Source organism: Astatotilapia calliptera, chromosome 9, assembly GCF_900246225.1.
Source record: "Astatotilapia calliptera chromosome 9, fAstCal1.2, whole genome shotgun sequence".
NCBI classification, from domain to species: Eukaryota; Metazoa; Chordata; class Actinopteri; order Cichliformes; family Cichlidae; genus Astatotilapia; species Astatotilapia calliptera.
The window spans coordinates 30,996,682-31,022,456 of record NC_039310.1 but is presented as its reverse complement, the minus strand read 5'-3'; the positions used below and the strand labels follow the sequence as shown (position 1 = coordinate 31,022,456).

At 47.7% G+C, this 25,775-nt stretch overlaps 2 protein-coding genes and 1 long non-coding RNA gene across 4 annotated transcripts; 2 read left to right on the top strand and 1 right to left on the bottom strand.

Annotated features, from left to right (window-relative positions):
• The first annotated feature begins 3,458 nt into the window (after positions 1-3,458).
• On the top strand, positions 3,459-10,175 carry LOC113029571 (endothelial zinc finger protein induced by tumor necrosis factor alpha-like). 2 transcript variants are annotated; one of them, XM_026180514.1, is made up of 4 exons: positions 3,459-3,724; positions 4,176-4,392; positions 8,050-8,364; positions 8,571-10,175. In XM_026180514.1, the coding sequence occupies exons 2-4, from the start codon at positions 4,191-4,193 to the stop codon at positions 9,953-9,955; spliced, it is 1,902 nt and encodes a 633-aa protein (XP_026036299.1). In that variant the 5' UTR covers positions 3,459-3,724; positions 4,176-4,190; the 3' UTR covers positions 9,956-10,175. The 2 variants fall into 2 exon arrangements, with proteins under 2 accessions (XP_026036299.1, XP_026036298.1); XM_026180513.1 differs by having other exon boundaries at positions 4,173-4,392.
• Positions 10,176-15,230: 5,055 nt separating this feature from the next.
• chodl (chondrolectin) lies at positions 15,231-21,586 on the bottom strand. Its single transcript, XM_026180551.1, has 8 exons — positions 21,312-21,586; positions 19,687-19,862; positions 19,432-19,610; positions 19,182-19,339; positions 19,042-19,083; positions 18,855-18,938; positions 18,685-18,781; positions 15,231-16,216 (listed from the first exon to the last, which is right to left on the bottom strand). The coding sequence occupies exons 1-8, from the start codon at positions 21,406-21,408 to the stop codon at positions 16,135-16,137; spliced, it is 915 nt and encodes a 304-aa protein (XP_026036336.1). The 5' UTR covers positions 21,409-21,586; the 3' UTR covers positions 15,231-16,134.
• An 872-nt stretch (positions 21,587-22,458) lies between these two features.
• On the top strand, positions 22,459-22,865 carry LOC113029601 (uncharacterized). Its single transcript, XR_003273443.1, has 2 exons — positions 22,459-22,595; positions 22,822-22,865. It is a non-coding gene; the product is annotated as an uncharacterized LOC113029601 (long non-coding RNA).
• The last annotated feature ends 2,910 nt before the right edge of the window (positions 22,866-25,775 follow it).

Below are 25,775 nucleotides of genomic sequence, written 5' to 3'. Positions count from 1 at the left end.
CCAACCCCCGACGCATGTGGCAAGGACTCCAGACCATTACAGACCACAGGACCACCAAACCCTCCCCCGCATCCTCTGATGTCTCCTTCCTCAACGAGCTCAACAACTTTTATGCTCGTTTTGAATGAGGGAACCCCACAACCACAACCAAAGCAGACATGACGCCAGACCACCAACCTCTGACTCTCTCCCCCACCGATGTAGGAGCAGTGCTGAGCAGGATCAATGTCCACAAGGCTGCAGGCCCTGATGGCATCCCCGGGCGTGTTCTCAGAGCGTGTTCTGGGGAGCTTGCAGGAGTGCTCACAGACATATTCAATCTGTCCTTGGCCCACGCTGTGGTACCGGCCTGCTTCAAATCCACCTCCATCGTCCCGATACCCAAAAACTCCAACCCATCTTGCCTCAATGACTACCGCCCAGTAGCACTCACCCCCATCATCACTAAGTGCTTAGAGCAGCTGGTCCTAGCACACTTCAAATCCTGTCTCCCCCCCCCCCTGGACCCCCACCAATTCGCATACCGCCAGAACAGGAGCACAGAGGATGCAGTCTCCATCGCACTGCACTCTGTCCTCTCACACCTGGACAACAACAACACCTACACCAGAATGCTGTTTATAGACTTCAGTTCAGCGTTCAATACAATCCACCCCTGACAACTCATCAGGAAACTGACAGACCTGGGCATCAGTTCCCTCATCTGCAAATGGTTACTGGACTTCCTGACCAACCGCCCCCAACATGTCCGGCTGGATAACCACTGCTCATCTACAATCACGATGTGTGATGAGCCCTTTCCTCTACTCCCTCTTCACCCACGACTGCAGACCTGCTGATGGTTCCAACACCATCATTAAGTTTGCAGATGACACCACGGTGATTGGCCTCATCAGTGACAACGATGAGGCCGCCTACAGGGAGGAGGTGGATCGTCTGGCTGAGTGGTGCGACAGAAACAACCTGCTGCTTAACACCGAGAAGACCAAGGAGCTCATCGTGGACTACAGGAGGAATGCTGACCCGCATCCACCCATCCACATTAAGGGGACGGCTGTGGAGCGTGTGAGCAGCTTCAAGTTCCTGGGAGTCCACATCTCCGAGGATCTCACCTGGACGACCAACTGCTCCAAGCTGGTCAAGAAGGCTCACCAGCGCCTCTTCTTCTTGAGGACTCTGAGGAAGAACCACCTGTCCTCAGACATCCTGGTGAACTTCTATCGCTGCACCATCGAGAGCATCCTGACCAACTGTATAACAGTCTGGTACGGGAACTGCTCTGCCTCGGACCGGAAGGCGTTGCAGAGGGTCGTGAAAACTGCCCAGCGCATCGCCGGAGCACCACTTCCTGCCATAAAAGACATCTACAGGAAGCGGTGTCTGAAAAGGGCTGGGAAAATCATCAAAGACCCCAGTCACCCATCACATGGACTCTTCACCCTCCTGCCCTCTGGGAGGCGCTACAGGAGCCTCCGGACTAAGACCACCAGGTACCGGAACAGCTTCTTCCCCACAGCTGTCAGACTCCTGAACTCTGCCTCCTGACATCTGACCCACGTTAACACATGGACTGAACATACACACACACACAATGGACAACTGTACCCTCAAACACACAATAATAACATGGAGTGAACCACCACTCACAACCACTAGCACTTTATATAGCCTCTGTAGAAACTATCTACACCCTCACTTATCTTAACTGCACTGTGTAAATAATCATTCTCTACATTCGATAATCTTTAATCCTACAACTGTTTACAACTTGCATAGTTCCCATTTCTGTATAGCTGTATATCTCAGATTCTGTAAAGTTATTTATTTCATATTCTGTATAGTTTTTCATATTTATATCCTGTTCATAGCCTGTACATAGCTTGTACTCACTACAGCCTGTACATACTTATAGTTATAGAATATTCACAACATACTTCATACCGTGTACATTATAACATACCATAATAGACCCATTTCTGTAATATACTCACATATCTATATTATTGCTAATATATATTGTAATATATCTATATCACTAAAGGACTTCTGGATGGATGCAAACTGCATTTCGTTGCCCTGTACCTGTGCATGTGCAATGACAATAAAGTTGAATTCTAATTCTATTCTATTCTGTACCAGAACGCCAGCTGCTGAACCACATCTCTGTACGCTGACTCGTCGTTGCTGCTGATGAGTCCAACCACGGTTGTGTCGTTAGCGAACTTGATGATGTGGTTAGAGCTGTGTAGGGCGGTGTAGTTGTGTGTCAGGAGAGTGAACAACAGAGGGCTGAGAACACAGCCCAAGGAGCTCCTGTGCTCAGCCTGATGGTGCTGGAGATGTTGTAGCTGATCCAGATACCACCATGATACTCCCTGATGATTTAGTAGATTTCACACTACTGAACAAAAAGAACAAGAACAGGGGTTTTTATCTTAAACTCACATACAGTGCAGGAATATATTAATCGGTATTACAGTTATGTCAAAATCTACACAGATGCATCAAGGAATACAGCCAACCAAAGTGGGATAACATTTATTGTTCCTGAGTTTAAGGTAGGGAAAAGGATCAGTGACGAGTTAAGAGAAATTAAATAGCAGACAGAATGGCAAAGGAAGCTACAAAGAGACCGCTGGTGGATGTGGATATCAGTAGGACAGAGAGCAAGAGTAGAATACAGCATAAAATGAAAGAAAGGTGGCAAAAGCAATGGGAGGAAGAGAGTAAAGGATGAAAAATCCAAAGGAAAACAGGCGAAATGAGAAGCAGAGGAAGGAACAGGAGAGAGGAGACGGTTATAGCTCGACTCAGATTTGGGCACACTGGTTTGAATAACATGTTGTTTTTAATAGGAAAACACTGTTTAGGAAAGTGTGACTGCAATAGAGAAGAAGTAAAATGGTAAATGGCCTGTATTTGTATAGCGCTTTTACTAGTCCCTAAGGACCCCAAAGCACTTTACACAACCTGTCACACACACATACACACTGGTGATGGCAGCTACATTGTAGCCACAGCCACCCTGGGGCGCACTGACAGAGGCGAGGCTGCCGGACACTGGCGCCACCGGGCCCTCTGACCACCACCAGTAGGCAACGGGCGAAGTGTCTTGCCCAAGGACACAACGACCGAGACTGTCCAAGCCGGGGCTCGAACCGGCAACCTTCCGATTACAAGACGAACTCCCAACTCTTGAGCCACGATCGCCCCAGAAACAACACAACATGTTTTAATGCATTGTCAGAAATATGATGCTAAAAGAAGACAATTGATCAGAAAGCTTGGTGATATGAAAGTGAAACTGGACTACCTTGATTTATTTCACAAGAACTCTAGAAGTGAAAGTTATCGGGCCATATTTTGGTTTTTAATTCAGACTCATTCGTTTGGGAGGATTTGAATTGTTTGTTTGTTTTTTGTCATTTCGGTGCTCACTCCACACCAGTTGGTAGCGGTAATGCACCATTTTGCTGTTTGCCAACCGCCAGTAAACAATATAAAGAAGAAGAAGAGTTCCCGGTGTGGCCGCTGAGATGGGGGCAGCACTGAGCTGCTGCAGGGGAAGCTACAGAGGAGTAGAAGAAGAGCAGCAGAAGAAGAGCAGCAGCAGTGCGTGTGCGGCCTGCCGTTCCGCTGTGTTTCGCTGTTTTCCCGAGTTTTCGGATTCATACTGAAGCTGTTCTCTGCTCGCAGCTCTCCCCCCGGATTCCGCCGCTCTCAGGTACCTGAAGCCGCTCCGTGGCTCCTCTGCCGGTCAAAGGGCCGTTAGCCTCTGCTAGTTGCTGTTAGCATGGCGCTAACGGCTATCATAGATAAACATCAAGTTATTGATCACATTATTGATGAGATTGTCGGTGCCTGTTAACGGTCAGGTTACTGATCTTCGGACGGGGCGTGGCTGTGTAATGAAGCGCAGTTTGCGCTGTTTTAGCGTGTGTACGGTGGCTGAGAGGAGTCTAACTCCATACGCTCTTTAAAGCCTTCAGAGTGAATTCGTGGTCACGTGGTGCAGCTTCAAACATTTAAGCGGTTAATTCTTATCGATTGGAAATCGTTGGTTATCGATCTGAGTGACTCTTCGCGCTTCAGTCTGAGTGGGCGGAGTCAGTGTGACTACTTCCTGTCCGGGTACCAGCTGAAATAACCTGACGGTGGTTTGTTCGGACCAGCAGGGGGCGCTGTGGGAGATGGAGCCTCCCGCAGAAGAAAAGCAGCTCTTCCTGCTGGGAGCTGCAGGAGAGGAGGAGAGGAGGAAGGAGGTGGGCTGCCAGTGGGAGAGCCCCGAGGAGGACAGGAAGGAGGTGGGCTGTCAGAGCGAGGCGGCAGAGAGGAGGGACGCCGCCGTCCAGGTGGACCTGCTGAGTCAGCAGCTGAGCTGGAGACACTCAGGTGAGAGCGCCGCCCTGCAGGTGGAGGGAGGAAACTTTCAAAGAACTTAATGGGGGGAAAAAAGATTTTATTTAAATGTTAGTTTTAAACTTTATTTAATATGTAAATTATTTGATTTTTAGGTTTCCCTAAAAATCAAATAAAATCAGAGTCAGCTGATCGTGACATCTGATCGTCTTTACTATATTTTTGCTGCTCGTTAAATAAAATTATGTTCCGGTTCTTACTGAGGTTCACCTGAACTTTTCACCTGCTGCCATCTTTTGTTCTGAAGCCCGTTGGTTGTCACCTGTTGTCGTCATAGTGACGGGTCCAGTTGGGCGGTGCTTCCTGCTCGCTGGTGTGGGGGCTGGAGCTGGTTGTGTTTGCACTTCGTGCACGTCGCTGAGACTCCCAGGTTTTTGCTGGTCGGCGAAGCTTCTCTGATGGATTTTGGCAGTTTGGGGTTTAAAGGTGTTTGATGGTGCGTCTCCGTCACGAGAAGCTACTGGACTTAATTCCACCTTTACCTCATGGGCTGCTTTTAAGGTGGAATGTTTAATCAGTCAGCTTAGATCGTTGCGTCAGTGCTGATAGATCTAATTTAGTCTGAACTTTGAAGTGAGGTGCTGAGGCGCTCGCCCCTGAGCGTCTTCGCCCCGATCCACTGATTGAAGAAGAACAACCCCAGGTTTCTCTTCAGCACTGTAGCCAAGCTGACAAAAAGTCAGAGCTCTGTTGAGCCAACCATCCCTTTAACGTTAACAAGAATATTAATAAGAACTGATTTTAAGAAATAATTACTACAGAAGAAGAAAAGTGGTGGTCGGCCTCCCTGTAAACCGCCCTCAGAGGTTATGATTGAACCAGGTTTGTTTCAAATGGATAGAATAGAATATCATTGTCACATGTACAATGCGATTTAGAGCATCTACTCAGTGCAGACATGTAGAAATAAGGAGGGTGAGGTGCACAATTCTTCTCCACTGTATACATTTGAATAAAAAAATATCAAATATAATTATTAGAGGCTTTGTAATTAATCTCAATTAATCGCACAAGAAAATTTGCTCCGAAGCACAAATGTTTTTATTTATTTTTTTAATTTTAAAGGAATTTAGTGTGCGACAGAATCAAATAATAGACATGCACATGACTATTGTAATCTCAAGCTCTTTTAATTTATGGGGAGAAGGCATTTAAACTACATTTCAATTCAAAACAGAAACAAAAATAATATCACTGGATAAAATTGGAAGACTTAAAATAAAGTGTTACTTTAAGTACATTTTCAAAATGATATCGTCTTTAAATAATAATAATAATAAAAACAAAGTGCAGTTTTTCTTCTTAAAAAAAGAAGGCAGAAACATGAAAGGTTATTTGAGCAGCTTCACCTTTAAACTCTGAGTAACTTCAGCCAACAGTATTTTGTATGTTAGGCTAAAACACTGTGATCATCGAACATTTTAGTGCAAAAATAACAAACCCGTTGGACTCACAATACCTCCATGCTTATTTACTGTCAGTCTCTTTCAGCCAGTTACTTGGACAAACTAGCCTGTTCACATGTTCAGAGCAGCTCTAATTTTGTTGCTATGTTACTGTAAGTGAGAACAGTCTGTCACATGGGACAGAAGTGGCAGGACCAATCAGATACTTGCAGGCCAGGACAGAAGGTGTAGGTGGGTCGCTGCTCAACTGGACCACCACTGCAGCATGCAGTCTGTCTGGCTGATGGTGGATTCTGCTGTGTACAAACTCAGGGCCCTTTTACACAGGGCTTCCTCATCTGAATCAGAGAGGAGGAGGCTCTTTGTCTTTGCTGGCTCCTTTGTGGTGGCATTGTTACACTGTTACTGCAGCAGAGCTGGTCCAAACCTCTTCTCGCTCTCCCCTTGCAAGACACTCTAAATCAGTGGTCTCCAACCTTTTTTGCACCACGGACCGGCCTTTGAGGTGTCCCGGATAAATACAACAAAATAAAATGATAGGACCAAGGCATAAACGGTGGTATTTTGTATATAAAATAATAAACGCTAATTCACTGTGTACTTGTGTAACTTTATTAGCAGCGTTCTCCTGAAATGCGCCAGCAACATTGAGAATAACATCCTCCTCTCTGCCCTTTAATGCTCTCTGGTCGCTATGGTAACGTGTGCATTCTTCTTCCAAAATAAGACACACAACTACAACACAGGAAAAGACCCAGGGAAACCGAGTTAACGATAAAAACCCTGAAAACCATCAGTTTCACACCCGAGCCTCAACTCTTGCAGTCCGGTACCAAATGACAGTGGTCCGTGGCCTGGGGGTTGGGGAGCACTGCTTTAAATCCTTAAAGTGTGGCTGAAGCACAGCAGCTATCGGGAGCCACTGATGGTTGGGACAGGTCCTTTGTGAAGGCGGTCTTAGATTTCACCATGTAGTTTGAGTCATCATCAGAGACCTCCATGGTGAGATGCAGGTGGCAGAAAGCAGGTAAAACCACTGAACATGAGACATGTCTCACCTCCAAGAAGCTCAGCCACACACCTGTAGTAGACAGTTCAAGAAAGTCGTTATTCATCTCCACAATAACTGTCAACTACAGAGCGTTTTGAAGAAACAGTAACAATAAGTTAAAAATAGTTTTATTTACCTGCATGGCTCAACAACAGTGGCCAGCGTTTGGTGGTTTACCAGCTCTGGTGGAGTTAAAATGACTAGCTTGTGCTTTTGTTTGCCCAAAGCAGCAAAAACAACCTCTTGATACTTTAGCAGACGAGACACCACATACAGGATTGAATTCCACCGTGTGGAAATATCCTGTATGAGTGGCTCTTTCTGTTGCCCCAGTCTTGTTTGCTCCTGGTGTAGTTCCTCCATATTTGCAGGGCTGTCTGTAATACATCTCATTTTGCTTTTCAGTGTCAAAAAGGCAGTTTTCAGGCAGTTGGAAAGTTGGATCACCTGACGCAAACTGTAGCACCCCCTATCTTCTACCACTGGTAGTGGTCTACAGTCCAGAGCAATCCATTATGGGAGATAGTAACATAGTTTGTCCGATGTTGACTTACTAATTTTGGTCCTGAAGCCAGTCATTTCATCAAGTTTGGTCAGCTCCCACAGTTTCTGTGCTCCCTGAAACATGTTTTGCATTTAGATGGTACCGTAAGGTTGAAATGCTTTGGGTGGTATCCAAACTCGTTTTTGCACAGTTTGCACAAAACCTCACTTTTATCAAAGCTTCCATTGGGTAGTCTTTGGAAATGAAATTTGCCTCTGATCAGTCCTAGCAATGTGCTTTCTTCTGATTCTTTGTAGCTTTGTTTTGTGCATCACTGTAATTGGTATAAAAGGAAATCATGCACTGACAATAGTTCCCCTTTGCTTGGAATGCAAAGTGCGATTAAATTAGTAACTTTTAAAAAAAATGAATTAATCACAATTAACGCATTAAAGTCCCACCCGCAATAAAAATATTAGAAAAATAAACAGTGTTTGCCTTTCCAGTGTGGGCTATTGCAGGTAAATTAAATAGTGCACAGTAGTGATAGTGGTGTTTGTAGTCTGTGTATTACACGAATAAAACCATGATTAACCCGTCAGTGATGATTCTGTGGGTCAGTTTGCATCACAGACTCAGATTCTGAGTCCTGGTCCTCGTCCCGCTCTGACGCCGGTCTTTGTGTGCAGGCTCGTCTGCGATGCTGCTGCAGTGCATCGCCGTCCGAGCTGACGGACCAGACGGGGGCGCTCTGCTGCAGCACTGCACCACCAACAGGACCAGAACCAGAATCATCCGCCCCGCCCCCAAACTCTCCGATGAACCCACCCCAGCCAAGTCCAGGACTCAGAGGAGACGGTTGGTACCTCAGAGCTCCAATACTGACAAAAAGAGTCGCCGCCGCCGCCACGAGTCATCTGACACTGACCAACAAGAGGAGGCGGAGGTCATGACAGTGGAGGAGGACGTCACAGCTGACCCCACCTGGACTCCATCTGAAGGAGGTGAGTCAGATTTTACTGACGTTTAATATTTGTAGCTTAAAAGTATTAAAATTTTTATTTCCACTCATTCACATTTTTTTTTAGACTGCTTTAACTCTGGATTAACTCGACTTTAACTCGTCGTGAGGTTGTTTTTTACTCTTGTGTAAATCAGGATTAATCTGATGTTATCCTTGGCTTAAGTCTTTCCTCTCGTGTCCCTGCAGGTGTTGCGCTCCCCGCGGCTCCCGGAGCCCTGCCGGCGGACTCCCAGGATGTGGCCGCAGTGAAGCTGGAGCTCGACAGCACCGTGTGCGACGTTTGCGGCAAAGTGATGAAGAACAAGTCGAGTCTGGCTCGCCACTCCTTCATCCACACGGGGAAGAAGCCGTTCGCCTGCCACCTGTGTGAACTGCGCTTCAATCGCCGCGACAACCTGCAGCACCACCTGAATCGGCTGCATCCAGACGGCGTCGCCAAACGGAAGAAACAGCGGCAGGTTCAGGCGTGGCTGTGTGCCGTGTGTGGCAAGACGTTCAGCTGCCGCTCGCGGCTCAAGACGCACGAGGTCATCCACTCGGGGGTGAAGCCGCACAGCTGCGACCTCTGCCCCAAGGCCTACATGAGGGCCAATGACCTTGAGCACCACAAGAAGGTCGTGCACGTGGACGGCACCGCCGAGCCCCCGCGGCCGAGCTCACTGCTCTGCGACTTCTGCGGCAAAGAGTTTAAGTGCAGGTCGCAGCTCGCTGTCCACTTCCAGACGCACACAGGCGAGCGGCCGCACCTCTGCGACATCTGCGGCCGCAAGTTCGCTCGCCAGTACCAGCTCAAACGCCACAAAGTCCTGGTCCACAGCAACCATGTCAATGGAGAAGACAGCCCACTGGACGCCCCGTTTGCCTGCGGCGTGTGTGGGAAACGGCTCAAATCTGAGGCGCTGCTCACTGCTCACGCCCGCATCCACACAGGTGACAAGCCTCACCGCTGTGGCGTCTGCCTGCGCAGCTTCCAGCGTGCCACCTGCCTCAAACAGCACCAAGTCCGCGTGCACCTGCGGGTCAGGGCGGGCGACGCCAGTGCCAGCCGTAGGAGGAGCACCGCCACCTCTGAGAAGGCGTTCCCGTGCACCGTCTGCAGCAAGGTGTTCAAGTTTCGGTCGCTGCTGGCAAGCCACTCCACCATCCACAGCGACGCCCGGCCCTTCGCCTGCGACTTCTGCAGCCGCCGCTTCCGCCGCCTCAGCCACCTGAAGAGGCACCGAGAGGTCGTCCATGCCAATGGGGCGCGCCTGCCGCAGAGTTTCGTCTGCCACATCTGCGGCAAGGACAAAAAGTGTCGCTCGCAGCTTGCCAGGCACGTCATCATCCACACCGGGGAGCGCCCGTTCGCCTGCGACCTCTGCTCTGCCCGCTTCAACCGCCACGGCAACCTGCAGCAGCACAGGAAGCGCATGCACGGTGTTGGGACACCGCCAGACGAGGAGGCCCCGCCCATCCTTTTTGACGACGACGCGGTTCTGACGTACAAACAGGAGGAGACAGTGGTGGACTGCGCGGCAGAACTGTCTGAGGACGACATGGACGCCGCTCAGCAGCTGGACGCCACCTGACAGCAGTGAGCGCGCTCACGGAGTCTTGATGCACCCGAGCAGCTCTGCAGGGTTTGACAAACAGACGGAGCTCTCAGAGGGTCTCATGATGTTCAAAGACAAGCAGAGGCAGCTGATTGGCTGGCGGGCTGGTCTCAGATCAGCTGAGATTATGGTAGAAGGAGTTTGAATCAAACTTTATTTGTCTGTATCATGGTTTCATTAAAGATGGTTAAATCACTGCTTCTGTGGTTTCTCAAGGTTCAGTCACATGATTTCATTAATATTGACGGTGACCAATCGGTGTGGAGGAGGAGTGTAACTGTGTTATCTTTGGCAGTTTAAAGGGTCAGTTAAAGAAATGTGTTTGTGTGACTGCTGGGAGCAAAGAGCTGACAAAAACAACATACACCTGGCTCTTTGCTCAGGTGTGCAGACACAACACTCATCCCTCGCGTTACGAGCCTTTTAATGCTTGAATGATTGAGTTCAGAGACATGTCACACTAGGGCTGTTCGATATAACGATATATATCGATGACGATATATAAACATCTGTCGTTTCATTTTACGCTATCTTTTGTTTCGTGGTGTTGCAAAATAAACTTTACGGCAATATTTTTTCATGTTCTGATGTCACTGTAGTTATTATTAATTTCTTAAAGTTCTCTCTTTCTCTTATATTTAATATAACCACACTACGGACAGACAAGCGCCTGTTTTTATGCGTTGTCGTTAGCAACAACGACGGTAACACCATCGCGTGTCCGCTTGTTTATGTTCCACATAAAGCTTTCACAATAAAGCTCAAGATCCTGTTGAGACTTTTCAAAATAAACTGAATCACGTGAAAGATGCAGAGTGTTTACGGATGAGAATCAAAAAAAGATGCCAGGTGCTAAAAAATAAACCTTAGAGTCAAACGTTAGAACAGGCTTTTCCCCGCAGCACGCCGTGTAATAAATACAAAGAAAACGGCGCCGTTACAACTTTTGTCTAAAAATGTATCGTTTCATGCATCAGTTAAAACACTCGACTCCAGCTACATGACGCGCAGCTGGAAACACTTCAGGCAGGTCGAGCTGCCCGAGATTCACAGAATTTACAGAAAATGTTAAATTTGTGTGATTTATATAGTTATCGGGACGATAGATGTCTTATATCGGGATATGAGATTTTGGTCATATCGCACAGCCCTATGTGACAATGTCAGGTACAAGTAATGGACAGGAGTGGAAAAAGCAGTCAATGTCCACAGAAGACCTGTATAAAGAGATAAGGGGTGGCTCAAGACTTTTGCACCTGTTGTCTCGTGTAAATAGAAACCTCAGTCCAGCTGTGAGCAAACAGCTATGCTGCACACAAAGAAGTCAAACATCACCACTGATTATCTGCAGGTACAAATTTATTCACATGATCTCAGACAGTTGTACAGCTCAATGATTGGTTCACAGCTCAGCTGTGTCCTTGCAGGGGGCGCCATCCATACAGCCTCTGTGACCGCTGAGCGCCAGCACATTCAGGTAAAATGGACCCAGCTGGACACTTTATTCTCCAACCAATCAGAACATGCAGAAACCTTCACATCAGGAAGTATCGACTCCAGCTGACGGAGGAGGCGGGGTCTGTTGTTATATCACAGAACCAAGGTTATAGAGCCGGGGTGGGGAACTCCAGGCCTCAGGGTCCGGTGTCCTGCAGGTTTTAGCTCTCACCCTGGGTAAACACACCTGAATCATATGATAAGTTCATTAACAGGCCTCTGGAGAACGTATGGTTATGGTGTAACCTTGGTTCTATTAGTGAGAGACAGGAAAAGACCCAGGGAAACCATTACATATGTAACGGTGTGGAGAGTCTCGATATGCTAGGGAACTTCAGGGCACGTTGAGGAGGTCATTTAGCCATTTGAATCAGCTGACACATCTAAAACCTGCAGGACAGCAGCCCTGGAGGTCTGGAGTTGGACAGCCTTGGTTTAAAGTGAGATGCAAAGCTACTGGCACATTGCAGACAGGTGGTGTTACACAGCAGCAGGTTAGAGAAGTCACCTGACCCAGAGACTGAGGCCATTCAGCTGGTCTCGCCTGTCCCAGGGTCAGGTGATCAGCACGTTCTCACGCCCCGAATCACATCTTGCTAAAGCGAAACTATCTCACGACAGACTGAGCTGCAGCGACAGTGTAACACAAACAGTATTTAAAGTAACATTTGGATCACCACCTGAAATCACCGACATTACAACAATAAAAACACAGAAAAACTCCACATTTATTACAGGAACATAAATGTGCAGAGGCTCCATCAAACACAGACATGTGACATGTTCTGAGCATGAGCAGACTCGTCTGGTTTCTGCACATGCTCAGAACACGTTCAGGTCATGTTCATGTCATGAGCCGAAGGAGCTGCAGCATCGGAGGCCTCATTAAACCGAAGCACAGAAGGAATGATGTGCAAACACGTCAGCCAGGTATCAGGGTGAAAACAATCCGCCTCAGGCTCCGCCCCCAAACCACATTAGCCATATGTCTGTGAAGGTTCTCAGTCATCCAGGTCATCGTAGTCAAAGGAGCTTGCAACGAAAAGCGTCTGGACTTCTTTAAGTTACTTGAAGACGTTTCACCTCTCATCCGAGAAGCTTCTTCAGTTTTAAGGTCAAATGGTGGAGAGTCCCAGATTTAAACCTAGTGGGAGTTTCCCCCCACAGAGGGACAAAAGGACCCCCTGATGATCCTCTAATCGCCTGAGCCAAGGTGTGAAACTGGGTGTGGGTCCCAATCAGCCAGAGTTTCAGGTGAGCTCATTGTGAAACCTGGCCCCACCTGTGAAAGGATAAGACAGGTCCATTTCACTATAGATGCCCTCCAGATCGAGATCAGCCAGACTCTGCAGGAACCGGAAATCCTTCTACCCTCTCCAATCTTAGAAAAGGTTTACAAGTTTGTGGACAAGGCTCAGCGGGCCCAACACTCTAAAGGAAAAGAAAGACAACGCAGGAAATTTCACACCTTGCTTTCAAAAACACACACACTCCTCATTCTGAACCTACACAACCCAGAGAAGAAAACACACCTGAAGACAGTCAGGAGAAATGGGTAAAGAACTTTTCAGACCGGAATCTCACTGAACCTTAAGAGAGAGTATTAGCCAAAGGACTCTATTTTGCCATTTCTCCACAACAGTTGCCCATAGTGGACCTCATCACAGCCACAGAATCTGCCATATGGATTAATACATTATCACAGACAGAAGCAGAGCAAATCAGGATGAAAGTCTCAGCCACGCTCTCCAGTGCCAAAGTCCCTCCGTCCAACCTCACAATACAGGAAAAGAAGGCCGTCGCTTCCCTGAGCAAAGACCACAACATCACTGTTTTACCAGCTGATAAGGGAAGATGCACCGTGGTCCTAAACACTACAGATTACCACACAAAGATCACTACTCTCCTCAGTGACAACAATACCTACGAAGCCCTAAAGCGAGACCCCACAAGCAGCTACAAAAAGAAAGTTATAGCTTGCCTTCAAGACTTTGAAAAGGACAAAATCATTGACCGCCTTAGATATCACTGCCTTTACCCAGGGGATGCCATACCCTGCATTTACGGACTTCCTAAAATCCACAAGGAAGCTGTCCCACTCAGACCCATAGTCAGTAGCATAAACTCAGCCACTTACAACATTGCTAAACACCTTGCTACCATCCTTGCTCCTCTCGTGGGGAACACCCCACACCACATCAAGAACTCCACCGACTTCACCGACAAGGTCCAGAAACTTACCCTGGATCCAGATGAAACCATGGTGTCCTTTGATGTAGTCTCTCTCTTCACTTGCATACCCACCACGGAGGCCGTGGAGACTGTCAGAAAACGACTACAAGAAGACAGCTCCTTGGAGGACAGGACCAACTTCACACCCGATCAGACCTGCACACTGTTAGACCTCTGCCTCACCACTACATATTTCAAGTACAACGAAGGCTTTTACAGACAAAAACATGGCTGTGCCATGGGCTCCCCCGTGTCACCTATTGTAGCCAACCTTTACATGGAGGAAGTGGAAAGGAAGGCTCTTGGCTCTTTCAAAGGAAGAGTACCCAGCCACTGGTACAGATATGTGGACGACACCTGGGTCAAAATCAAGACACAAGAAGTGGAATCCTTCACTGCGCACATTAACGCTGTGGATAAAAACATCAAGTTCACCAGGGAAGACACAAAGGACGACTGTTTGCCTTTCCTGGACTGCGCTGTGCACATTGAAGAGAACGGCAAACTCAACATCGAAGTTTACCGGAAGCCCACACACACGGACCAGTACCTCCTCTTTGACTCCCATCACCCTCTGGAACACAAACTTGGAGTAATCAGGACCCTACACCACCGGGCAGAACATGTTCCCTCTAAGCCTGAAGGGAAAAAGAAGGAACACACACATGTAAAGGAAGCACTCAAAACCTGCGGCTATCCTAAATGGGCGTTCTTAAAGTCAGCAAAGAGGCACAGAAAAGAAGACCAGACACCAGCGAGGGAGGATAAGAAGGACAGACGCAACAACATTGTCATCCCCTATGTAGCCGGTGTATCAGAGAAACTCAGGAGAGTTTTCTCCAAGCACAACATCCCAGTGTATTTCAGACCCAGCAACACGCTCAGACAGAAACTGGTTCACCTGAAAGACAAAATGCCAAAACACAGACTTAACAATGTGGTGTATGCTGTACAGTGCAGCGAGGAATGCTCAGACCTCTACATTGGAGAGACCAAACAGCCACTTCACAAGCGCATGGCACAACACAGAAGAGCCACCTCCACAGGACAAGACTCAGCTGTCCATCTGCATCTTAAGGATAAAGGTCACTCTTTCGAGGATGCCAATGTTCACATTTTGGACAGAGAGGACAGATGGTTTGAAAGAGGAGTGAAAGAAGCATCTATGTCCACTGTGAGCGACCATCTTTGAACAGAGGCGGGGGTTTACGACACCAACTCTCTGCCATCTATAATCCAGTTTTGAGATCCTCCCCAGACGCCTTAACACCCACTCACATCCTGGGCCATCTGACCTCAGGAATGCGCATGATAAGGTGGAGCCAGGTTTCACAATGAGCTCACCCGAAACTCTGGCTGATTGTGACCCACACCCAGTTTCACACCTTGGCTCAGGCGATTAGAGGATCATCAGGGGGTCCTTTGTCCCTCTGTGGGGGGAAAATCCCACTAGGTTTAAATTTGGGACTCCCCAACATTTGACCTTAGAACTGAAGAAGCTTCTCAGATGAGAGGTGAAACGTCCTCCAGGGCTCTGACGAGTGTTCGTGTTTTAAACTGAAGCTGTTGATCAGTCAATTATGTCGTCCTCAGCAGCACCGTCACACTGATTGACAGCTGTGTTTCTGATCCACAGCTCAGGTGTGTTTTGACTTAAGGCGGAGTATTAGGTGGCCCTCCTGAAACTCATCTCCACACCTGAGTTACAGCGGTTGTTACGCCTCGGGACGCCACTTGCCCAATCATGACCATAAAAACTGCCAGAGGACAACGTGTGCGGAGCCTGAGGCTGATCCAGGTGAGCTGATATTCAGGAAGAGAGCATTTTACAAACATGAGTATTATTAGTTTTTGATCCCTCACATCTGAAGTCTGAATAACCAATCAGTGATCCGAGGACGCGATCCTCAGAGGGACTCATTCAGCTTCAAGCTCCACCCTTATTTTATTTTCTTGAAAACTTTTCCGACCCTCTAACTCTCCTCAGTTATTAACTGGTCTGTTAACACCCCCCGTCTCCGTGGAGCAGCTGCTTCATCAGCTCTCTGTGAAATCAAACGCACCTCTGCTGTGACTCCACCTCCCGAGGGACGCATTAACTTCACCCAATTTACTCGTTTAATTAAACATGGAGCGTCTGGCTGACAGTAACAAGAGGAGGAGCAGGGAGGGAAGAAAAGGAGTAATCAAGGAGGACAAAGAAGAGGGGAGCAAAAAAGAAACGAGGAGGAAGTGGGGGAGATTGAAGAAGAGCAGAGGGACGGTTGATAAAACGAGAGAAAGGAAACTGGAATAAGAAGTACAGAAGAAGAAGTCTCTGTGATGACATTGCCGCCTGTCCGTAAACACCCTGCGATGAAGATGATTGATTGGTTTGACCGTAGAGTGATGTCCTCCCTCTGCCCTGCTGACACTGTCCTGTGATGTCAGACCTCCATGCTGTCAGCTTTGGGTGACCCGGAAATCCACAGATTTGATTGGTCGCCAGGCGTCTTGGTTCGGGAATCACTAGGTGGAGAGAGAGATATGTTGACATCGTCACTAGAACGGCCGCTGTCATGGAAAGAGTCGAGTGAAAGTCACATATTAACCATCTCAAACTGCAGGAAAGCAAAGAGGAGCCAAAGGTTCAGTCTGACCGACACAGGCAGCAACCACCATCAGGAACTGATCAATGACTCTGATCAATGATTCTGATCAGTTACTCTGATCAGTGACCAGTGTTGGGTGTAACAAGAATAATATTACATTTTTCAGTATTGCAGTAATGTCACAGCTGCACAGACAACATGTGCTAACGCTAAGCTAACCAGACAGCAGGGGCGTCCAAATTGATGGGCTGCATCCTCCTGAGGCCGCATTTGTAGGCCGATTATGTCACAGCGACCCGACGAAGGATATCCAGATTCGTAAATGTGTCCTCCTTTTCCCCAGATTTGAAGGATGGGTCGAGTGTGTCCCTCGTGGCCCATCATATCCCAGAATTCAGCCAATTCCAGTTTACAACAATGGTGGCCGCTACAAAGTTTTAATATTACTCTTATTATTCTTTCTGGGTCACAAAATAAACTTTTAACATATTTTTAGGCGAGAATGCAGCTGTGTAAACTTCAAATATCTGCTTGGTTTTGTTCCTGAGTAAATTGGTTTGGCTGAGATTATAGTTTTCACACAGCTTAATAAACGTCAAACAGAAAACTGATTAAACAAAAGTGTGAGACGGTTGAGAATTTACTCCAGTGTCCTGTTATACTTTAGACAGCAAGGAGCAGAGGGATGAGTTTATTAAACTCCAACGAGACAGCGGTGACGCAAGTCTGAAGGCTAGACCATTCAATTTACTTCTGGCTTACCTGACCTCCTGAGGACCTGGCCTTCCCAGTCTGTGTGCGCCGGGTCCTCAGAAGGATGCAGCCTCTGAATTTGGACACAGCTAGCATGTGCTAACGCTAAGCTAGCCAAGAACCCAGACTGATGTTAAAGCTGAGAGTATGCAGACCCCAGTCCAGTAGCCAGAGCCTGAACTTCAACAGGTAACAAGCTGATGAGCAGTCAGGCTGTTTTTCTACTTTTTCATGTTTCTACAGTTTAATCACAATGACAACTGCTTTGTGCTGGTTTCCATCTTTGCTTTGTGTGTGAATGGGTGGATGACTGGATGTGTAAAGCGCTTTGGGGTCCTTAGGGACTAGTAAAGCGCTATATAAATACAGGCCATTTAAAGCGCTATACAAATACAGGCCATTTACCATTTGTGTTCATACATAAGAGCAAAGGTGGAAGATCACATGTGTGTCCTCATTATGGGATGTGTTAATGTGTGTGGGGCTGTAGCCTCAGGTTTATGTTGTTAACTGTAATTATGAGACAGTTTGAAACGTCATTTTCCAGTATAATGACAAAGTAATGTCACGAGTAGTATAATGAATTACTTTATCAGACACGTAATTAAGTACTGCATACTTTTAATGAAGGTAACAAGTAATATGTAATACATTCCACATATCCCGTGTCACTTCACACCATACCTTCCTCCCATTAAAAAGGACTAAAACCTTATTTCAGAATACTCTGCTGCTTCATGTTCTGTGTGTTTGTTTCCATCATATTCATTAAAAGCTGTCCTCAGACAGGCTGACGTCCTCCTGGTTGTAACACACAGCCGTCCCTTTACGTGCTCTAAGTAAAAGCCGGACTTCAGGTGTCATCTCGATCTAGGGCAAAGAATAAAATGCCACACAGTCTCACCTGAAGAGGGAGCTATGCTTACCCTGCTGCAGGGAAAAAGTCAGAAATGTTCAGAATAATCCTTCTTTGTCTGACACTCTGTCTGAAACAAGCTGTTCTAGCTCCTCCCCCTTTAAGCCTACTCTCTAAATAGAAAACATCTGGAAACCTGCCAAGGGGCAGACTCTGGTCATCATGAGCTTTGCAGCATTTACAGATCCACGTTAGAGGCGCGATATTTATCACACCTAATCATCTGCCTTTGACCTCTGACCCCATCAGGCTCCAACACTGAGCTCCATCCCGCAAGCAAACAGCTGCTTTGGTTCAGCTGAAGCCGTGGCAGGACTGGAGTCAGCCAGCGCTGCCTCGCTGCTTCTGATTCGACAGCTTTAAGGAGTGAGTGGTGAGCTCAGTTGACCCAGCTGGGTCGTGGAGGAAAGTGGGAACAGAACCAACGAAAATACACAAGTCAGCAGATTTTTTGCTGCTGTAGACTCCTGAACTGATGCCAGCAACACACACACACGCTGGTCTTTCTATCACTGTGAGGACTGCATCAGAGGACCAAACCTGACTCCTGCCTAAAAGCATCAGGACTCGATATCCCCACCAAACGTCCCCTCAGAGTGAACACCTCCGGCTGCTGTAAATCAGCTTGTTAACAAGTTGACTCATTACAATCATACAGGAAACGCTGCAGCGGCAGAGGACCGTGATGGGATTCGTAGCTGCTCTGCATGTCTTACCTTCTGCTGAGCATCTGAAAACAGCAGGTGGCAGAAGCCACCAGGATGAGCAGCAGCAGGGGGATGGTGGGGATGACGACGTACAGCAGCAGCATACCTGCAGAGACACCAGACCACCTGAGCATTAGGTCATGAGCCCAGATCAGGTCAAAGGTCGCAGGTCTTCTTACCTGAAGCTCCGGCCATGGTGACCTGAGGTGGAACGTCTTCGTTGTTTGCAGGCTGTGTGGCCACGCCTCCACCTGCAGTCACTGCTATGGACACAAGAACACACCTGTGCCTTAATACAGAGCTGCAGGTGAGTCCCACCTATGGCTCCACCTGCCTCTATGATCTTATATGGACCTTCCTCCTTACCTGTATCCTGCCCACCAGGTGTGTCATTCACCAGATGGCTCTCTGAAAGACAGGAAGTAAAGAACCTGAGTGAGTGAAGCTGATTGGCTGACAACACCAGGGCTGCTTATCTATGATTGAAGCTGACTGGCTGATGGCACCTGGGTTGTATTTGCAGATGAAGTTGTGTTTCATGTTGCACCGGTCGTCGTTCCATTGGTAGAGATAAGCCCCGCCCAGACCAGAAGGCGCAGTTGGCTGATGGTACATGACAACGCAGGCCTCACCTCCACAGGATGGTTCATCGAAGTACCAGTTCCTGCATCATCAGCACAGTTGGTTAAGCCCAACCCACCCCCTTTAGTAAAACATGCCGGGAGTCACCTGACACAGCTCTGACATCACGCTCACCTGAAGGAGGCCACGCTGCCGTCGGTCCACTGGTAGAGCTGCGGACAGGAAGTTAAGGCATTGCTGAGCTCCGACTGAGTCTGATCCACTCCCTCCACCCGAGTCAGGCCGATCCAGAAGTCCCCGTCAGCTATGCCCCCGCCCCCTCCTGCCCTGTCCACCGCACCTGAACGCAGCTCCTGGAAACAAAAACAAGGAGAAAGGGTCACAGAAAAAGGAGGGGAGGGTCTAGAGAGAACCAGGTGTGGGTCTCACCTGCAGCAGGTGCTCGATGTCTCGCTGTTCCGTCGAGCTCTCGATGCTGAGAAGCGCTCCTCTGTCCATCTCGCAGGCCTGACGCGCCTCGCTGAAGGCGACGCGGCTCGACACGTCATGGAAGTACGCCATCTTATAGCAGGGACGCTCGGCCCCGCCCACACACACTGTCTGACCTGAGACATGGAGCCCCGCCCACAGGAAGATGCATCAGAGCAGGAGTGTGTGTGTGTGTGTGTGTGTGTGTGTGTGTGTGTGTGTGTGTGTGTGTGTGTGTGTGTGTGTGCGCACAACAGTGTGTTAATCACTGTTGCGCACACACACACACACTTCACTACTTTAAGTGATTAGCTGGAGTGTCTTCTGCACCATCATCACTTTACTGTTAAAGCCACTAAAGAGCTCCATATATATCTGTCTGCTGTCAGCCCGCCCTCCACCCATCCCTCCACCCACTGTTCCTCCACCCGTTCCTGCTGCCTGTGGTTCAGGTATTTTAGCTGCTCCCCTGATAAATCGAACAGATCTCTGAAACATCAGCTGGGCACATGACCCATTACAAACCTGCAAACCTTACACCAGACACACCACCCAGTGGTAGGCCTGCAAATCCCACATTGCCCCTCCTCTGTCACCTGAACCTTCAGTCTGCACTCTGCTTCACCTCCCATCTTTTTTTTTAAATTTTTACTAAACCTTGAAAACATCGGCTTCAAGAACGCACATAAGAGTGTGTACGAGCACGCCCGGCTGTGGGCGGCTGCCTCCTATCCCCTCCTCAATCTGTCTGCTGCATCTGTATTCTGACATCTGCAGGAGCTCCAGATGTACACACGAAGCAGTCGTAGTGAGTGTCTACAGAAAATCAGCTAGGACTCAAACAGACAACAAATATGACACAAAGTGAAGTTTATTTTATCGAATCTGTTGAAGGCATCTGAGCTGATGGCCGCGTGTCATCATTGCCATGAAGGCGATGGTTTGAATACTCGCAGTGGTTTGTGTGACTCGATCCTCACTTCGATCAGGTGTCACGTTTCACCCTGACAGAAGAACAAAGCTCTTTCATTTCTCTGATCACAGTCAGATGATGTTTGCACAGGTCAGAAATTCTTTAATGTGATCAAAGCCACAGACACACACACGCACACACGTATACACACACGTATACACACATGCGTACACGTATAAAGACACATACATATAAACACACATACACACAGACACGTATACACAGATTTATACACACACGTAGACACACATTTATACACACAGGTATGCACACATATACACAGACGTGTACACAGACACACACACCACACACATGTGGCTGTACTTTGGTGGACGAGCATCCCTGTAAGGCTGACAGATTTCAGTGAATGACTCTCTGGGAACACGTCACATATCTCACTACATTAATGGTTCTTTTCACTGGTTTAACTGTATTTCCACTTAAACCAGTGCTGCTGGTTTTCCTTCAGAGTGGAAAACATGAAGTGCAGCAGGATGAGCTGCTGCCTGCGCCGCTGCGAGCTGCAACACTGAGGTTTCTGTAACATGGAAACTTTTCACGCCTCAAAAGAGCCACACTGTTTAAAAAGTAATTGGATTACTGCAGTACTCACCGCTCACCACCCGTGCTGCCTCCACCTGGACCATCCCCATCGCCACAACGACCCCGAGCATCAGTCGGTTAATTATCACGATCCTTGAGCAGGTCATCTTTATTTCTTTAAATATGAAATTAAATCTACAAAATAAAAGTGTTTCTGTGGAGAGCTGTTCCAGAGACGTTTCAAAATAAAAGCCTGCCTCTGGTCAGCGTGCTCCTGGTGCCCATGTTTCCTCTCCTGTCTCTGTACTCTGAAGTGAAGCGGGAGGCAGAGGAGCGCCTGTCTCCTCCTCCTCCATCGATCCTGCCCACTGAGCCACAGCTGTAACCTCCTCCTTCAATAAAGCCCGGGGGACCACACACACACACACACGCACACACACACACACACACACACACACACACACACACACACACACACACACACACACACACACACACACACGTTTAATTCATTTACTCAGAGCCTCAGCTGATTGGCTCCAACAGAGCAGCTGATCAATAGATGAAATGTGCAGTTATGAGCATCACTTGAGCTCGCCGCTTCCTCCATTGATCCCCGAGCAGGAGGAATTTTCTCTCATTATTCACACAGCAAGCGGCTCCAGTTTCACATTAATGAAAGCTGAACGCAGAATCGGTTTCATTCTGACACACGCCGTGGAAACGCTTCCTGCGTTTTAAACCCCGATCCGTGCACAGACGCTTCCCGTTAAGATGTCTGATTTTAGGTTTCCTTCATCCTGTCAGAGGTCCTGAGATGTTTGTGGGGACATGGATCCCAAACTGCGGACTGGAGCTCCCCCCTTTATCCTCAGTGTCCACACAGCCACTGCAGCAGCCACTGTATGACAGCCGTGGGATGAATGACCCACTCACACTTGACTGTGGTGTCACCCACTGTTTTGACGTCCACCATGGTGGGTTTGTGGAGCATTATCAGTCTGCATTCACAGACTCTGGCTGTATCCCAATCCAGGGTCTGCAGCCTTAAAGGCCACATTTTAAGGCCGGTTAAATCACCGCGACGCGACGAAGGCTGTCCCAATTCAAAGGCTGCTCGAAATGCGGCCCTCAAATGCGTCCTTCATTTCCCTGAATTTTAAGGACGTGGCGGTGTAGACTTCGTGGCCCAACATATCCCAGAATGCATATGTAACATAGTTAAATAGAGTTGAAGTTAAATCCCGCTAAATGGGACATTGGCGCCACCTACTGTCGAAAAAGTCACCCTGCAATATTCACAAAGGGCAAGGGATTCTGGGTAATCCTCAGAATAATGGAGGATTCCTGCGAGGTAAGGAATGCGCAAATGTCGTGGGGAGGAAAAATCATATCGCAGGCTGTTAAAGTAATACAGTCTGACCCGATTATTTCTGTTGTTTATACATCATTTGTTGCGGGTCATTTCTCCAGTCTTTATGTTGAACTGAGTGCACGTTTATGTGAGATTTCTTTATTGGGAGGAGAGGAAACAAAATGGGAGCATAGTTAGCTAACTCTGTTGTTGCTTTCCCGTTTAGATTTTGTGCTGATTGCCCACGACATTAAAAAGAGAGCATTCTAACCATTGCCTTTTTGTTGTGAATGTAGACCAGAGAAGACACTACACAGAGGTCACACATAGCAGCGCGGTGGGTGTGGATAATTTTGCTGAAAAAAACCGGCGGATGAGGGGCGGCCGAAGAGTAAACTTTAAGTAAGTACTGAATATTATGTCAGTTATTTATGTGCAAATGTTTAATAACGAAGAACATTAAAACATTACTGTTGGCCAAAGTTATGTGACATTAGTGACGTTTGTGCTAACTTGGTTTTAAAGCCTTTACTTTAAAATATACGCCGTTCAATAGCTGAGCTTAATCAGAGAATGATCAAAGTTCATGTAGAAACAAACAAACACATGAACAAAAGATTTTCTCCTTCATTTCTGTCAAACAAAGCTGTATGAAACGTTTCCAGCTGTTAGTATCATTGTTGCTAGGCAACCTGGGCAGCGCAACGAAGGCTAGACTGTCCCATTTCACAAGCCTCGCACTTCCGGCCTTAGCGGTCTTTAAGTACGCGGCCCTTATGGACCGTTAAGGCTGCAGACCCTGAATTGGGATACAGCCACAGTTACCTGCTAATCAGAGCTGAGCAGAGCTGGAGCTCCACCTTCCTGTACGCTCTGTTCCTACAGTGACCGCACAGCAGCATGTTATTGGTCACATGATGTCATTAAAATGCTCCAACAGCACAAACATGATGCAGAGGTCCAGTTCAGGTGAAGCTAGCACACAGTTAGCAGCTACAGCCACCTGAGTCACCATCCACCTGTCAGCCACAGAGGCCACGCCTCTAATAATGCAAATCACATCGTCACCAACATCATCACCACTATCATCACCACCGTCACCATCATCATCATCACCACCGTCACCATCATCATCGTCACCATCACATCGTCACCATCATCATCATCACCACTATCATCACCACCGTCACCATCATCATCGTCACCATCACATCGTCACCATCATCATCATCACCACTATCATCACCACCTTCACCATCATCATCGTCACCATCACATCGTCACCATCATCATCATCACCACTATCATCACCACCGTCACCATCATCATCGTCACCATCACATCGTCACCATCATCATCATCACCACTATCATCACCACCTTCACCATCACCATCGTCACCATCACATCGTCACCATCATCATCATCACCACTATCATCACCACCGTCACCATTATCTTCGTCACCATCACATCGTCACCATCATCATCATCACCACTATCATCACCACCGTCACCATTATCATCGTCACCATCACATCGTCACCATCATCATCATCACCACTATCATCACCACCGGCACCATTATCATCGTCACCATCACATCGTCACCATCATCATCATCACCACTATCATCACCACCTTCACCATCATCATCGTCACCATCACATCGTCACCATCATCATCATCACCACTATCATCACCACCGTCACCATCACATCGTCACCATCATCATCATCACCACTATCATCACCACCATCACCATTATCATCGTCACATCATCTGCACCATCACCATCATCCGCTCCATCACCATCATCATCATCATCATTATCACCATCATCATCGTCACCATCACATCGTCACCATCATCATCATCACCACTATCATCACCACCTTCACCATCATCATCGTCACCATCACATCGTCACCATCATCATCATCACCACTATCATCACCACCGTCACCATTATCATCGTCACCATCATCCGCACCATCACCATCATCATCATCATCATCATCATTATCACCATCATCATCGTCACCATCATCTGCACCATCACCATCATCCGCTCCATCGCCATCATCATCACCACCGTCACCATCATCATCGTCACCATCACATCGTCACCATCATCATCATTGTTGAGGCAGGTGTTCTCTGGGTGCAGAACATGATCATGTGTTTGATGAGCTCGCATATGATGGACAGAAATCGTTTGAGGACGTGTGCAGTCATATGACAGCAGCACTTTACTCTTCCTCTCACATCAATAGAAGCCTGAGATGTTTTCAGTGTCACTCACTAGTCTGCATCGATCAGCTGAGCGTGTGCCGACGGTCCCTGAACGCCACAAGGAAACCAGAATTATCCACTGATGAAAACGCTAGTGGATCGTATCGAGCTGCATCGAGAGCAGCAACAAACACAGGACGTGCAGAAGCAGACGCGCCTTTCAACATAAAACAACTGCCAAGTGTGTGTGCGTGTGTGTGTGTAGCATGTTTACATATCTTTGTGGGACCCAACAGTCACTCACATGGGACCAAAGAGTGTGAAGATATTTTTCAGACTCGAAATGTGGTTTTAGTGTCAGGGTTACAGTTATGTTATGTTTAGATTTAGACTGACGGTCAGGCATTATGGTAGATGTCCCCACAATGATATGAAAACAGAATTGTGTGTGAGTGTGTGCGTGTCGGACAGTAAAGTGTTAACGTGTTGCAGTGAGTTCTGGGATATCGGATGGCTTTACTGACACTCGGGCTGAAACTGGAGCTGAAATTTGAACCATAATTCAGTTTAAAGGTGGAGAAGGAGCTGGAGGTGAGAGCAGTGCTGGGAGGGACAGAGATCTGAGCCTCCTCTTCACTGAAGGAGCAGCTGCACAGAGCGTGCTGAGGCCCACGTTCCTCCTACGTGGAAGCTTCTGGAAATGTTTAAAGCTGCTGATCCTTAGTCAGCAGTGAGCGTCTGTGATATCATCAAGTCATCAGCACATTTAAAAACAACACGGGGCGACCAAGAGCGGCAAAACAACGAGGCAAAGGAAAGAAAATCAGCAAAGCTCAGATTATACAGCAGCACACCTGTGTGTGTGTGTGTGTGTGTGTGTGTGTGTGTGTGTGTGTGTGTGTGTGTGTGTGTGTGACCAGAGTTTGAACCCATAACTTCACCATCAT